Below are 13,271 nucleotides of genomic sequence, written 5' to 3' on the forward strand. Positions count from 1 at the left end.
GACTAAGGGTGGGTGAGGGAGGGCAGGAGTTTCCTGACTCTGGGAGAGAATAGAGGAGGCTGGTCCTCACTTCTACAGCATCCTTAGATAATCCTTCTCCCTTAGACCTTTTGGGGGAGTGCCCTGGGCCTGTCCCCAGAGTGACGACTGCCAGCTTCCTTTTCCACTGCCCCTTTCCAGCTCCCCCACACCCTCCCCACTGGAGGCCCTCTGGCCAGTGCTGACTATTTATAGCATCTCCTAGGGACCTGAATTCCTCGCTGGTCCCTGGCTCTCCTTTCCAAATCAGGCCACTTTTTCTCATCGGGCCCAGAGTGCAGCAGCTAATCTAGGAGGGATCAGGTGCCAGAAACCTGGCTTCTCTCCATGCAGTTACCCCTACACTCTTTTTTAAGGCTAGCACGCTCTGTCCCCTTTGAAGCCCGTGGAGGCATGGGTCTATCAGTCCTCTCCTGCATAGCGGGGTATTTGATTCAAGGTGACACAAGTAGTCTAGTGGGGGTGCTGAAATTTGATCCCAGCCAAGGCTTTTTCCCACTATTGTCATGATGCCTGGAATTCAGCAGCAGGGAGTGATGGCATTCATATGCCCTGGCTGCTAGCATGACACTCTCCTGAACACCTGCAAATGAACTAATTTATTCCTCACCAGGATATCTCTGGCTGGTCTTGTTTTGGGTGCCCATTTTACTGATAAGGAAACTGGGTGCTGGGGGTTGAGTGACTGGCCTGAGATGGTATCGCTGCAGAAAGTAGAACCCTTGGCTTCTAGAGCTGTTTGTAGCCTTTATCAGTTACTACTGCTGCCAGGCTCCCAGGACAGCTGAGGAATGGGGTGGTGAGAGGAATGGGGGAGCTGGAGAGCACAGAAGGAGTTCTTGCTGAGAAAGCAGGCTCTGGAAAATAGTTGGTACTGAACAGCAGTATGTGTTGTGGTTACAGGTACAGAGACACTCCACCGTTTGGATGGAAACCAAAAAGGTTTCCTCTCTTCACATCTCCTTCTGCTGGTGGGAGCGGCTTGAAGGAGTTCGGTTACCCTGAAAGAAAGGTGCAGACTTTCCCTCCATGGCCCATTCCCCATGGTCATTTCAGAAAACATTCAGGATTTTCCCGGTGGCTGAGGAGGAGGGGTCAGGGCCAGGCACAGGCATTCCTTTGTTCATTTGCTCTTGGAGGAAAACAGAGCTGCCTTCACTGGGAAGGGGGCAGAGCGGCTGGTGGAAAATAGAAGCCCCATCAGGGGAACCTTTAAATTCTTACTCCGTGGAAACAGATACCTCAGGAGTGTGTTGACAGAGGAGGTGTTTTATGACTAGGGACAGCTGGGACCCTAACAGAGTGTTGCCCAGAGACCCAGCTCAGGCGTGCTGCCCCCTCCGGTCACTACCGAGACAAGGAACACAAACAACTGCCTGGGCTGGGCACCAGACACCCCCTGGCGGGCAGGAGCATGCCTTCTCTGGTAACCACTCTGTTGACATAAACATGAGGTGTCCAAGGCTTTGAGCCAAGGCTGGGGACAGGGGTGCAAGGCCAAGGGTCTCCCAGAAATCGGAGGCTGGGCTTGGAGAAGAGACTGAAATCACAAGGCAGACAGGGGTGTGCATTCTTTTGCACAAAACGTAGTAGTTACCTTGTCTTGAGGGACACACTGCCCTGGGCAAATAGGGACAGTGTAGAACTTTGGTCCTGGTTACCACGGTCTTCCATTCCAGTGGCCACTCCTAGCACCAACCAAGCTGCCTGGCATTGCTCAGCTGGAGTCTTTGAGGAAAATGATCTGATAAGAAGATTGTCCATTAGAGTGACTAATAGTGTTCCTCTTTGAAGGGTGCGCGTAAGGCCAAGCAACGAGTTCCTGGAAAAAAACTATGAGCTCAACCACCAACATTCGGGAAGAGAATTTAGCTCTTAAGAGGAGAAAAGGTTTTAGAATGGATGCAGGCAGAAAGGGCTTGGGACTTTGGGGGTGCGCCTTTGGACGATGATTCCTGCATGGGAGGAAGAGCTCAGTGATCTAGTCCCCAGATAATGAATGGTGCTAAACACCACTAAGGCCTCCAGTGTGACCAAGATGGCGTTTTCCTGCTTTTGTGGTGGATGAGATGACCTGTGTGTGTGTGTGTGTGTGTGTGTGTGTGTGTGTGTGTGTAGGAGGGAGGGTAGGGGGGAGGTAATAACGGGATGATTTCAAACTTAGGGCTCTTAAAAGATAGTCGTTCCGGGCTGGAGAAGTGGCTCTGTTAAGAGTTCATGCTGTTATTGCTCCAGAGTGGCAGGGAGGGGGCAGGGAGGGGGTAGCGGGGAGGGGGGTGGTGGGGAGGGAACTGGCATTTACACACACACATCCCTCATTTGCACGATTCAAACACAAATTTGAAAAAGCTTTCTTTTTTAACAAAAAGTTTTAATTTTTGATCCTTGTAGGAAATATGTAAGAGAAGGGACTCTTGCCCCGTAGGTCTACGCCCAAGGACCTGGCCTCTACTGCTGAGAACCAGAAGGTGCAGCTTGCTTGGTAGAGTGCTTGCCTAGCTTACAGGAAGGCCTGTGCTCAGGGCCCGGCGCTGCAAACTGCATGTCACGCCTGTAGTCCCAGCACTCAGGAGGTGGATCAAACGTTCAGTCATCCTTGACGATAAGCAAGGTTGCGGCAGCTATATGAGACCCCGCTAAAACCAAAAAACCCACCACACACATACACACACAAACCAAAAACCAAAACCCAATCCAAACCCAAACAGGGCTGTTGAGATACCTCGGTAGGTAAGGACACTGGCTACCAAGCTTGGTGACATGAGTTTGATTGCCCTGATCCCCTTAACCTACATGGCAGAAGGAGAGAACAGACTCTCAAAAGTTGTCTTGTAACCTCCGCACAGGTCGTAACCTTGAACAAAAACTCCCTTCAGGCAAGATCTGGTCACTGCTGGTCTGTTAGGCCAGAGGTTTTAGGGCAAAGGCCAAGATGTGGACAGAGAGATGCCTGGCTGTCTCTTCCAGCCAGGAGCTGGCACTTGCAAAAGCCCTCGTAAAACACTGGACGAGGCCGACACGGAGCAGACCCTTTGAAGCTGTCAAAATACACCTCTCTTCAGGTTGTTCTCTCTGGTATTTTGGTTGCAGCGATGAGGAAGTTAACTGGAAACACTTTCTGTCTGTTGTAACACAGACACAGAGAAGGCAGAGACAGACGGAGAATGGCCCAAACTATGCAGCATCCATCTTTCTATTTTGTGTATTTTTGAAGATTTTTATTTATGTGTGTGGTGTATGTATGTATGTATGTATGTATGTATGTATGTATGTGTATGTATATGTGCATTCATATCTCATGCTTGTAGGAGCCAGAAGAGGGGATCAGCTAGCCTGGAGTTACAGGTAGTTATTAGTCACCCCACGTGGGGACCTGAACTCCAGTCCTCTGCAAGAGCAGCAAGTGCTCTTAGCTGCTGAGCCATCTCTACAGCTCCTGTTTGATGTTCTTCTCTAGATTCGGAAGAGCATCAGGGCCCAAAGCCAGTTTGTTTGTTTGTTTGTTTGTTTGTTTGTTTGTTTTTGGGGAGGTGGGAACTTCAGTAACGGAGTCCTCAAAAGGTGATAAGCTCAAACTGAGCTTTCATAGAGGGCTAGCTCTCCAGCACTAGAGGACTCTAGACCCCAGGTTTGTGTCTTCTGCTGTCTCGAGGGAAATTAGAGTTAGATCATAGGTGTGAGACATCTTCTTGGGAGGGTCAGCTTAGCATTAGCAAACATTGTGATGTCTGAGATGATGATGATGGTGACAACAGCGGCAAGTACTTCCCAGGTATTCACTTGTCTGAGGTCACATGTGAGAATGGAGCTAGGATAAGAGCCGTTGTTTTGGCCTGGTCAGATGGCTCAGTGGGTAAAGTTGCTTACCACCAAGTCTGATAACCTGAGTTCTAGAACCAAAACCCACATGGTGAAAGAAGGGAACCAGCTCTCCTGGTTACCCTCTGACCTCCCCAAGCATGTCATGTCATATACATAAGTAAATGTAATAAAATATCAAAAATCCAATGAGCTGGATGGTCATGGCACAAGCCTTTAATCCCAACACTTGGGAGGCAGAGGCAGGTGGATCTCTGTGAGTTTGAAGCCAGCCTGGTCTATAGAGCAAGTTCCGGAGCAGCCCAGGCTACACAGAGAAACCGTGTCTTGAAAAACCAAAACCCAAACCAAACCAAACCAAAAACAAACAAACAAACAAAAAAAAAAACCAAAAAACAATGTACTGTTCTTCTCAGGCATAGCTAACATTTATAAACTTAAACTGATTTTTTTTTTTTTTTTTACATTTTTAATTACATCTGGGAGTCAGTTCTCCATTCTCTCCTTCTACCACATGGGCCTGGGATCAAACTTAGGTCATCAAGCTTGGCAGCAACCCTATTTCCCTGAGCCCATGTCACAGGCCCAATTTAAAACCATTCTTAAAAGTTAGGTGTGGGACTGGACATGTGGCTCAGCCACTGAGTGCATGCCACTGCTGTAAAGGACCCAAGTTCATGTCTCAGCTTCTACCTCATATGGTTCACAGGGGACCCAATGCTTCTTGGCTTCCATGTGTACCTGAATTCGAACCTGAACCCACGCAAGTACACACACACACACACACACACACACACACACACACATACACTCAAATAAATCAATCTTTAATAAGTTACAGGTATAAATAGAGCGATAAGCAAAATGAAGTTGTTGGTTTTCCTTGGCCTCACTTATTTTAGGCAAATCCCCGCTACTGAGCCAACCCTAGGTCAGGTTTTAATAGTTTTGTTGATATACAGACAAATCCACACAGATGTTCGCCGTCAAAAGCCAGTCATTTTGGCCCTGTGGCCACAGTTGGGCCAGCTCACTGATCTGAGGGTGTGACTTCTGACCCTTAGTGGGTCTGAGGAGCACTCTCTGGCTCTGTCTCCGAAGTGGCTACTTACTAAATGGCGGCTTCCTGAGTTTTGTGCTAGGACGGCTAACATTGATTGAGTCTTTTCTCTGCACCAGATGCCCTTTCTCCTGTCATCCCGTTCGTTCTTCTAAACAAAGCTTCTAGGTCCTCGTTTTACAGAAGGGAAGCTTGAAGCCTGGCTGCTGGGAAGTTGTGCTGGCCAAGGTAAGGAATGACACCATGCTGGCCAAGTTAATGAGTGGCGGGGTTGGATTCCGTGTGTTAATTAGGTTCTATCACCCAAGGAAACACCAGTGAATTCAACTTCAAAGGAGAGAAGGCTTATTTAGGCTCTCTGGTTCAAAAGCTTCAGTGTGTGTGTGTGGCTGGCTCCATTGCTGTCGGCCCACCGTGCTGGACATCATGGTGGCAGTGTGACATCATGGCAGAAGGCAGCTCAGCTTGTAACAGAAAGGAGGTGGGGGAGGAAAGGCAAAGCCCCACTCCTTCTACCTAGCTGTTCCCCTCCCCTCATGGTCCACACAGATGTGATTCTATCAATAGATTAATTGATGAGGTTGAACTCTATGCTCTCATGACCTCTGACTCACTGAGGACCATGACGTTGTGAACTGACCTTCCCTGGGGAAAAAAAAGGCACAGTTGTGCTGAAGACTCTGAATGATCAGAACTTCCTGCCTGTGAAGGATGGAATGGTGCAGGTCCAGAGCCAAGATCTTTCTTTGGCCACCTTAAGAGACATTCTTCGTGCACCTCTGCATCTGACCTCACGTCCTTTAGGGATGTATTAAAAGACTAATGGCTGCCACCAAGCCCAAGGCTGAGAATGTCAACACACAGCACCTGAGACCTGCAGCAGAGATGTCCATGCTCGTACCCACCTACTGGCCGGATACACCAGTGACCTTGCAAATGATTGATTATGACTTTCTTCGTTCTGTCATCGTAAAAGCTCCGTGAAACTGATTCCACGTTGGAACATGGAATTTGGGGAACCTGAAATCTGTGTTCCTGGGTCGTGCTCGCTCATATTTGGTTCCAGAATAAACGCTTATTTCACTGGAGGTGAGACTTCAGGGGCTTCGTGGTATGTGTGTGTCTTGGGGGCTGTGTGTTCCCATGTGGGGGATACTTGTGTTTTACTCACTCGCTCTCCTATCTGACTTAATTCCTAAAAATATTTATTTATTTTATTTTATGTGTTTGAATGTTTTGCCTGCCACGTATGTGTATGCAGTGCTTTTGTGCTTGGTTTCAGTGGAGGCCAGAAGAGGGCGTCAGATCCCTCGGAACTGCAGTTGCCAATGTTTGTGAGCCGACACGTGTGCTGGGAACTGAATCCACGTCCTCTGCAAGGGCAACAAATACTCTGAACTGCTGAGCCAGTTCTCCAGTTCAACGTCGTCACCATTGTCCTCATCCTTGTCCTCCCCATCCTCCTTCTCCTCATTATTATTATTTTGGAGACAGGGTCTCTCTTATCCTGGCTGTCCTGGAACTCACTATGTACACCAGGCTGGCCTTGAACTCAGAGATCAGCCTGCCTCTGCCTCACCAGAGACATGTACCACCATGCCTAGCATCTATGTTATTATTATTATTATTATTATTATTATTTTCATCTTGAAGCTTTTACTGAATCGTCTGCCAGGACAGCCAGCTAGCAAGGCTCAGCCATGGCCTTTTCATCCCAGTGCTGGGGCTACAGAGGTGTGCTACCGTGCTTGGCTTTTCTGTGGGTCCCAGGGATTTGAACTCAGCTCCTCGTGCTTTCATAGCAAGCACTTTACCAAATGAGCCATCTCCTCAGGCCCTGAAAGCTGTGTTTTTGTATCAGCACCTTCGATATATGAGTCTGGGGCATGTTTCACAGTGAAACCATGACAGTCTGCTTCCAGGGCCAGACTCCCAGCCACTGCACTGTACAACCCTGACTCCGCAGGGTGATCGGACTCTCAGGGCCAGAAGCTGGGCAAGAGACCATGCCTATCAGGCATCCGGCCATTGGCCGCACTGTGGGAAGTGAGGCCCTTTGTCTCACAGTGGTTCCTCATCTGTTTTCAAGTTAGAATCAGAAGAAGTTTCTAAAACAGTGTAATCCCTTTTACATTCCATGTGAAAGCAAGGGGCAGTGGCACTTTGATTTTTTCCCTTTTCAACGTGTGACGATATGTTTATTTACTGGTTCATCCAATCCATCAAAGGTGTTTTAGTATCTACACTGGCCTGTGCCATTCCCTGCATGGTAGAGACAAAGGAAGGCTGACTTCATGTTTGCTCTGCTGGGGCACAGGTTAACCTGCCCGGCTGGGCTGAGCTTCCCTTTATGGAGGAAGGGAGAGCATAGTTCCTCTGGTTAGGGGTGAGCTCCAGAACGGGCCAGTGTGTTCCCTTCTCAACCGTGCTGCTACATGGGGCCTTTCCTTGGCCTGCTTCTCGACAGATCTCATTGCTTCAGAATCCAAATTGAGATCACAGAAGCACTCACTGACTGCAGGGGTTAGACAGGCTCTGAGGAGTGACCCAAGCCCAGAGCCCTTGAACTTCAGTGGGCAGAAATGGTGAAGGGCCCAGCCAATAGAAGGATACCAGGAGCCCCCCCCACCCCCAAATTACAAAGTCAGGCTTGTAGTTGGAGCCCCAGAGACATGCATTTCATAAGTACTCCACAGTAGTGTGGTGCTCATATCCCTATGGCCTTCAGCCCTGGCCATACCTGAGGAGATCCTGGAGTGAGTCTCCCATAAACATTGATATCCAGGCTTCATCCCTGGAGTGTCTGGTTAGTATCAGAAGCTCTCTTGTGCTGGGCATGGTGGTTGATGCATATAATCCTATCATTCTGGAAGTGGAAGCATCAGGAACATGAGTTCAAGGCTAGCCAAGACTACATAGGAAGACCTTGTCACAGAACACCACAAACAGGAGTTAGGAAGGTAGCTTGGTGGTAAAAGTGTTTTCTGCACAACTGCAAGGACTTCCAGAAACCAATACAAAAACCAGACAGGCGTAGAAGATTCTAAGCCTGCAATTCTAGCCTTAGAAGGCAGAGACAGGATCCTCGGGGCAAGCTGAGGTTAGATCGGAAGACACTGCTTCAATGAATAAGGTGATTGCTGGCACATCAACTCAGGTCTCCACAGGCATGAAAACACAGGTACATACACACACCCCTTTACACGTTCTCCCATACACATACAAAGCCATACGTGCATAACACACACACACACACACACACACACACACACACACACACACACGGGAGAAGAACCGGAAACAGCTCCTTTATGAGACCATCCTGCTTTCCGTCATGCCTCAGGTGGAGACCCTTTGTTGCAAGAGGAGATGTCTGGACCTTCTAGCTTGCCATGCACAAGGACACATCCCTAGCTACTGCCTCCTGTCACAATTGAGGGCTTTGAAACATAGGCAAAAAAAAAAAAAGAGGAGGGAGAATTAAAAAATGGAAAAGCCACTGAAGCAATCTAGAAAAAAGGAAGCAAGAGCAAAGGCTGATCACGAAGCTCCTGCTGGCTTCACCTCTCAGCATCCTGCGCTCACCTCCCCTTTTCAAATCTTTCCTTATAATGGTAATGAGCAGATATAAATAATTGAAAATGAAAGAGCCTATGGAAACAGAAAAACAGCTGTTAGCTTCTCAGAGCTCGTCGCTTGAGACTCAGCCTGACTTATGTAAGAGGAGGCACAGCTACGTTATCTATCTGCATATTCTGTAAACATGTATTATATATGTGCTGTATGTGATACTCTTGGCGTATGGACTTTGTATCCCTTTTAAAATCATGTTTATGTACTTATTTATTTGCATGTCTGTGTGTGTGAGAGACAGAGACAGCGACAGAGAGAGACAGGGACAGAGAGACAGGCAGAGAATTCATATGCACTCCACAACAGCACCTGGGTGGAGGTCAGGAGATAACCTGTGACATCTGGTTCTTTCCTCTGACCCTGAGGTCCAACTCAGTTGTCAGGTTGGTGGAAGGTACTTCTCCTGCTGAGTCCTCCTGCTGCGTCATAGTACTCCTTTTTACTTTGCTTTTCTGTTTTGCTTTTATGCGCTCTTTCAAGATTTATTTATTTATTTTGAGACAAGGTTTTTCTGTGTAACCTTGGCTGTCCTGTACTCACTCTGTACTCCAGGCTGGCCTGGAACTCACAGTGATCCACCTGCCTCAGCCTCCTCAAGTACTGTGATCATAGGTGTACACCACTATGCCAGGCTTCAAGATTTTTTTTTTTAACTTGCTGTATAATAAAATTTGAGGATGTCCTCAAATTTCTGATCCTCCTGCTTCCATGTCCTGAATGCTGCTGGGGTTACAGGACTACACCAACACTCTAGGCAAGATTCTGTTTTGATTTTTTTTTTTTTTATTGATCTGGTGTGTGTGTGTGTGTGTGTGTGTGTGTGTGTGTGTGTGTATCACTGTGCTCATGTGGAAGTCAAAGGGCAACTTTTGGGAGTCAGTGTTTTTCCTTTAACCGTGTGGATCCCAGTGATAAAAACCAGGTTTCTATCTGTTTTGATGACAAGTGCTTTACCTGGTGAGCCATCTTGCTGGTCCAAGATTCTGTTTTTGAGCGAAGTGCTAAACCCTGTGCTGGGCTTCGGGAGGCATGCAAGAGGAGAGATGGTGGCCGCCCTCCCCAGCTCCCCAGTTCAGTTCCCATATCCACTCATCACTCCTACAGGTGAAGCTTCCTCTCTGCAGCCCTGGACGCCATGTTTCCATATCCACCACACATCACACCCTCAAGGTCAACAACAGGATTTTATTATGTGTCGGAAAGCACCCCCTCTTTTCTATTTCTCTGACGTCTAAGGAGAAAGGGCAACAGGAAGATCTAGGAGAGCGGCCCCATCAAGTGTTCCCAGCTCCACGGCTGCTCCTACCTCTGGCCATCCTCCTTCCCCTCCTGTCCCCTGGTGCCTCAGTTGCTCTTCTCGGGTGGCTCGGGCTGGTTCATGGGACATAGGCTGTCCTTCCACAGGCGGTAGGTGATGGCGGTGGTCACAGTGAGCCAGGCCAGGTAGGGCAGCAGGAGCAGGGCAGCCAGCTTGTTGATGGGCTGCCAGATAAGCACCATGCTTGCCACCAGCCCATAGAGCAGCAACAGGTCCAGGAGGGCCTGGGCAGAAGCATTGGGAGGCTATAGCTATGCTGTCTCAAGAGCCAGGACCCTCTGCATTTCTACAGTACCCTGACCCAAGAAATCCCGCCCCTGGGGATGCTGCGCACACTATAGGAATTGTGTACTGGTCCCTAGCTGGTTCCTGCTGTCAGCCATCTGATGTGGGGCCCTGTGGTGTCACATTCTCCTTCTCCCAGCACGGAGCACCACACGCCTTACCAGCCCAGGGCTGTTGGCTGCCAAGAAGAGCATCAAGAATGTCCAGCTGAGGGCGAGTTGGAAAGTGTAGAGGCCAAGGGGCAGTGCTAGGGACCACCGGAAGCCCCCTCCCAGGTCCTTCCACACCAGGTAGGAGGCATAGCTGCAAGGAGAAGATGTTCTGTAGGAGAAAGACCTTCTGGCATAAGGCCTCTTAGCTCTCAGTGGAGTACCCTGAGGTTGACATGCGGGCAGGTGGGTGCGGGCATCATTTGAGGGTCAAAGGAGGAGCCAGAGAGGTGGCTTGGCAGGTGAGAGCACTTCCTGTTCTTCTAGAGGACACAAGTTTGGTTCCCAGTATCCTTGTCAGGTGGTTTATAACCTCCTGTATCTGCAGCTCCAGGAGATGCAATGCTTTTTTCTGACCTTCATAGACACTCACACACAGCATACAGTCACACACACACAGACACACACAGAGACACACACAGACACACAAACATAAAATAAAACAAGAGAGCTGGTGGGAGGCTTTGGTTGTCCTGGAGAGAGGGAAGGGAGTCTTGGAGAGGGGAAAGCAGAGGGCTTGTTGGAATCTTAAGTATGCAGAGCATTTCTGCTTGTGGGACCCCTACTTGAAGAGCAACAACGGGGTGCCACCATTTGGAGGCCAGAGTATAGCACACGCAAGGTCACACTGACATTGGGGATTTGATTCCACCCCAACAGGTACTAAAGTCACACACTCACCCCATGACAGAGTAGATGATTGCCCATACCAGCCGTATGACCTTGTGGGGTGGGCACCAAGGCAGCTTCCTCTCATCTTCACACCAATTGGGTATCTGACGAGTGAACATCCAAATCAGGATAGGCCCCAGGAGGGGCACACCCACAAAGACAGGTCCTTGAAGCTGCATTCACTGCAGAGGCAAGATCTGGGAAGGCAGAGAGCATGCTGGGATGAGCCTTCCTCCTTCCTTCTCTTGGGCCTTCGAACTTTACTATTACCTAGCCAGAGTTCCTCATTGGAGGTCCAGTCATGGAGATCCCCCTGTCTTGAGCCCAGCACTAGTCCTGACCCCTGACCCATCTCCATAACCACTACCCTCTCCATTTCCTGGCAACCACGGTCTTATGCTCTGAGCGTACAGCAGCAGCCTCTGGGGAGCACTGTTCTTTATGGGCAACCGCTCCTGAGGCAAAGGCTTCCCTCTCTATGGCCATCTGACTCCTGGAAGTCAGGGCCAGGTTTGATCTTCATCTCCCACCACAGGTAACACCTGGTCAGGCAAATAGCAAGCCTTTATGTAGCAAAGATTGCACCTCACTGAAGCTGACAGTGATCAGACTGTGGGTGCCCCTGCTCTGTAGAGATTTCCTCTGAACCGAAACATTCTCTTCCTGGAAGGAGGAGAGAGGAGGGATGGGGAATGGGGGAGGAGGGAGGTGACAGGAGGGAGGATGGAAGAGGGAGCGTTATGAGGCTTATTTGTTGGTTTACCAGACTGCACTTGGCTGGGACCATTTCTTTGGTTTTCTGTCAGCGCCACTTTTGGGTTGAATAGATGTTTGTCTGCATCTCCCCAGGAAGACACATGGCAACCATGCTGAGTGTAGGAGCCAGAGATCGCTGGGACAATTACAATCCCCAATTGCCCTTCTCATCTGCTTCAATCTTATCTCATTAGACCAGACCGGCACACTCAAGAGGCCCACCCTGGCTGGCCTGGACAGTTCAGGCGTGGCCAACGGACGCTGTGGAGCCCCTTCTCTGAAGCCTTCACTCTCAACTGCCTCAGGAAAGTGCTCTCATCTCCCCACTCCCACAGGTCTGGTCTGCACACACAGGTGTCCAAGTTTCTTGTGGTCGACTCCCAAGGACACAACAGCCTGATCTTCGATGGAAAAAAAAATACCATTGTCTTTTGCATCTCATTTACACATTGCTTTCTTTGTGTGCCATTTGCATATAGGCCAGTGTGTAGACTCTCTTCCTACCAAGGCTGCAGCCAGTATCAATTTCTCACATCTTTATGCTAGTTCAGCTTCTGTCTTAAGATCAATGGAATTGGAGAGAAATAAAAATCGGATTGTTTTCAGTGTTCTAGATTGACTATCAGATCTATCCCTTCCTATCAAGGGTCAGAGACACATTCTGGAGAATCCCGGGACAGGGCTGAACCTTGTGCCTCTCTGTGCATTTTTCTGTTTGGTTCTCTCTGCTTCTCACTGTCTACTGTCTAGCTGCCTGCCCCTCTCCCTGTCTCAATTTTTCCTGTTATTTAATCCAGCGCTGGAGGCCTCCCTCATTGACCATGCTCACCCTCTTTTCTCCTGCTATCCATCACTCCTGCTCCCAGGCCCTCCTCACTTACCTCAGGCACACACCTCCCAGGCTGGCTGCCTGATGATGTATGATGTGTACAAGACAGAAGATGGTGAGGGACTGAAAAGGGGTGGAGCTGGGCTCCTTGCTGATCTGCCTTTCTCAGAAAAGGGTGGTGATGTCTATGAGGAATCTATGTTGCTGTTTGCACAAGGGCTTGTGTTCACAAGCTCCCCATGATCTGTTAGACCATTTGTGTGTGTGTGTGTGTGTGTACATGTGCGTGTGTGCACGTGTGAGCTTGCTAAGGGCTTCCTGTCTGCTGACAAGCACTCTACCACTGAGCTGCTCTTCCTACCCTTCCTCTTATGGCTCGCCTCAGCTCCTTCTTGATGTATGGATCCTTGGGGGAATCCCCCTCAGTGGACTACTTCAGAGTTTGATGTTGAGACCTGGACCTTCTGTAACAGCCAGGAGTCACAATCTGACTGGTACCCATGCTCTCTGTACCTGTGGCCCAGCTCTGTGTCCCCAGGGATGGTAGGGGCCCTCAGATTTCCTGAGAGCTTTTCTGGAGCCAGATTTTCTCCACGTGAGGCAAGTACCAGCTTTGGGAATGAGTTCATGATCCATGAACCCAGTCCCTGA

At 49.3% G+C, this 13,271-nt stretch overlaps 1 protein-coding gene across 3 annotated transcripts; it reads right to left on the reverse strand.

Annotated features, from left to right (window-relative positions):
• Positions 1-9,716: 9,716 nt before the first annotated feature.
• On the reverse strand, positions 9,717-13,155 carry Tspo2 (translocator protein 2). 3 transcript variants are annotated; one of them, XM_060369628.1, is made up of 5 exons: positions 12,673-12,712; positions 11,799-12,192; positions 11,045-11,232; positions 10,316-10,457; positions 9,717-10,093 (listed from the first exon to the last, which is right to left on the reverse strand). In XM_060369628.1, the coding sequence occupies exons 3-5, from the start codon at positions 11,212-11,214 to the stop codon at positions 9,896-9,898; spliced, it is 510 nt and encodes a 169-aa protein (XP_060225611.1). In that variant the 5' UTR covers positions 11,215-11,232; positions 11,799-12,192; positions 12,673-12,712; the 3' UTR covers positions 9,717-9,895. The 3 variants fall into 3 exon arrangements, with proteins under 3 accessions (XP_060225611.1, XP_060225612.1, XP_060225610.1); XM_060369629.1 differs by lacking the exons at positions 11,799-12,192; positions 12,673-12,712 and adding an exon at positions 13,134-13,155; XM_060369627.1 differs by lacking the exon at positions 11,799-12,192 and having other exon boundaries at positions 12,673-12,817.
• Positions 13,156-13,271: the final 116 nt, after the last annotated feature.

This window comes from Meriones unguiculatus, chromosome 16 (genome assembly GCF_030254825.1).
Source record: "Meriones unguiculatus strain TT.TT164.6M chromosome 16, Bangor_MerUng_6.1, whole genome shotgun sequence".
Classification (NCBI taxonomy): Eukaryota; Metazoa; Chordata; class Mammalia; order Rodentia; family Muridae; genus Meriones; species Meriones unguiculatus.

What these genes read in the sequence shown, in the direction of transcription:
- Tspo2 (XM_060369629.1), bottom strand. Translation starts at nt 11,214, where the DNA reads ATGCAGCTTCAAGGACCTGTCTTTGTGGGTGTGCCCCTCCTGGGGCCT. An exon ending in ATCATCTACTCTGTCATGGG is followed by an intron (nt 10,458 to 11,044) that starts GTGAGTGTGTGA and finishes TTCTCCTTGCAG; the next exon opens with CTATGCCTCCTACCTGGTGT. An exon ending in CAGCCAACAGCCCTGGGCTG is followed by an intron (nt 10,094 to 10,315) that starts GTAAGGCGTGTG and finishes GCTTCTGCCCAG; the next exon opens with GCCCTCCTGGACCTGTTGCT.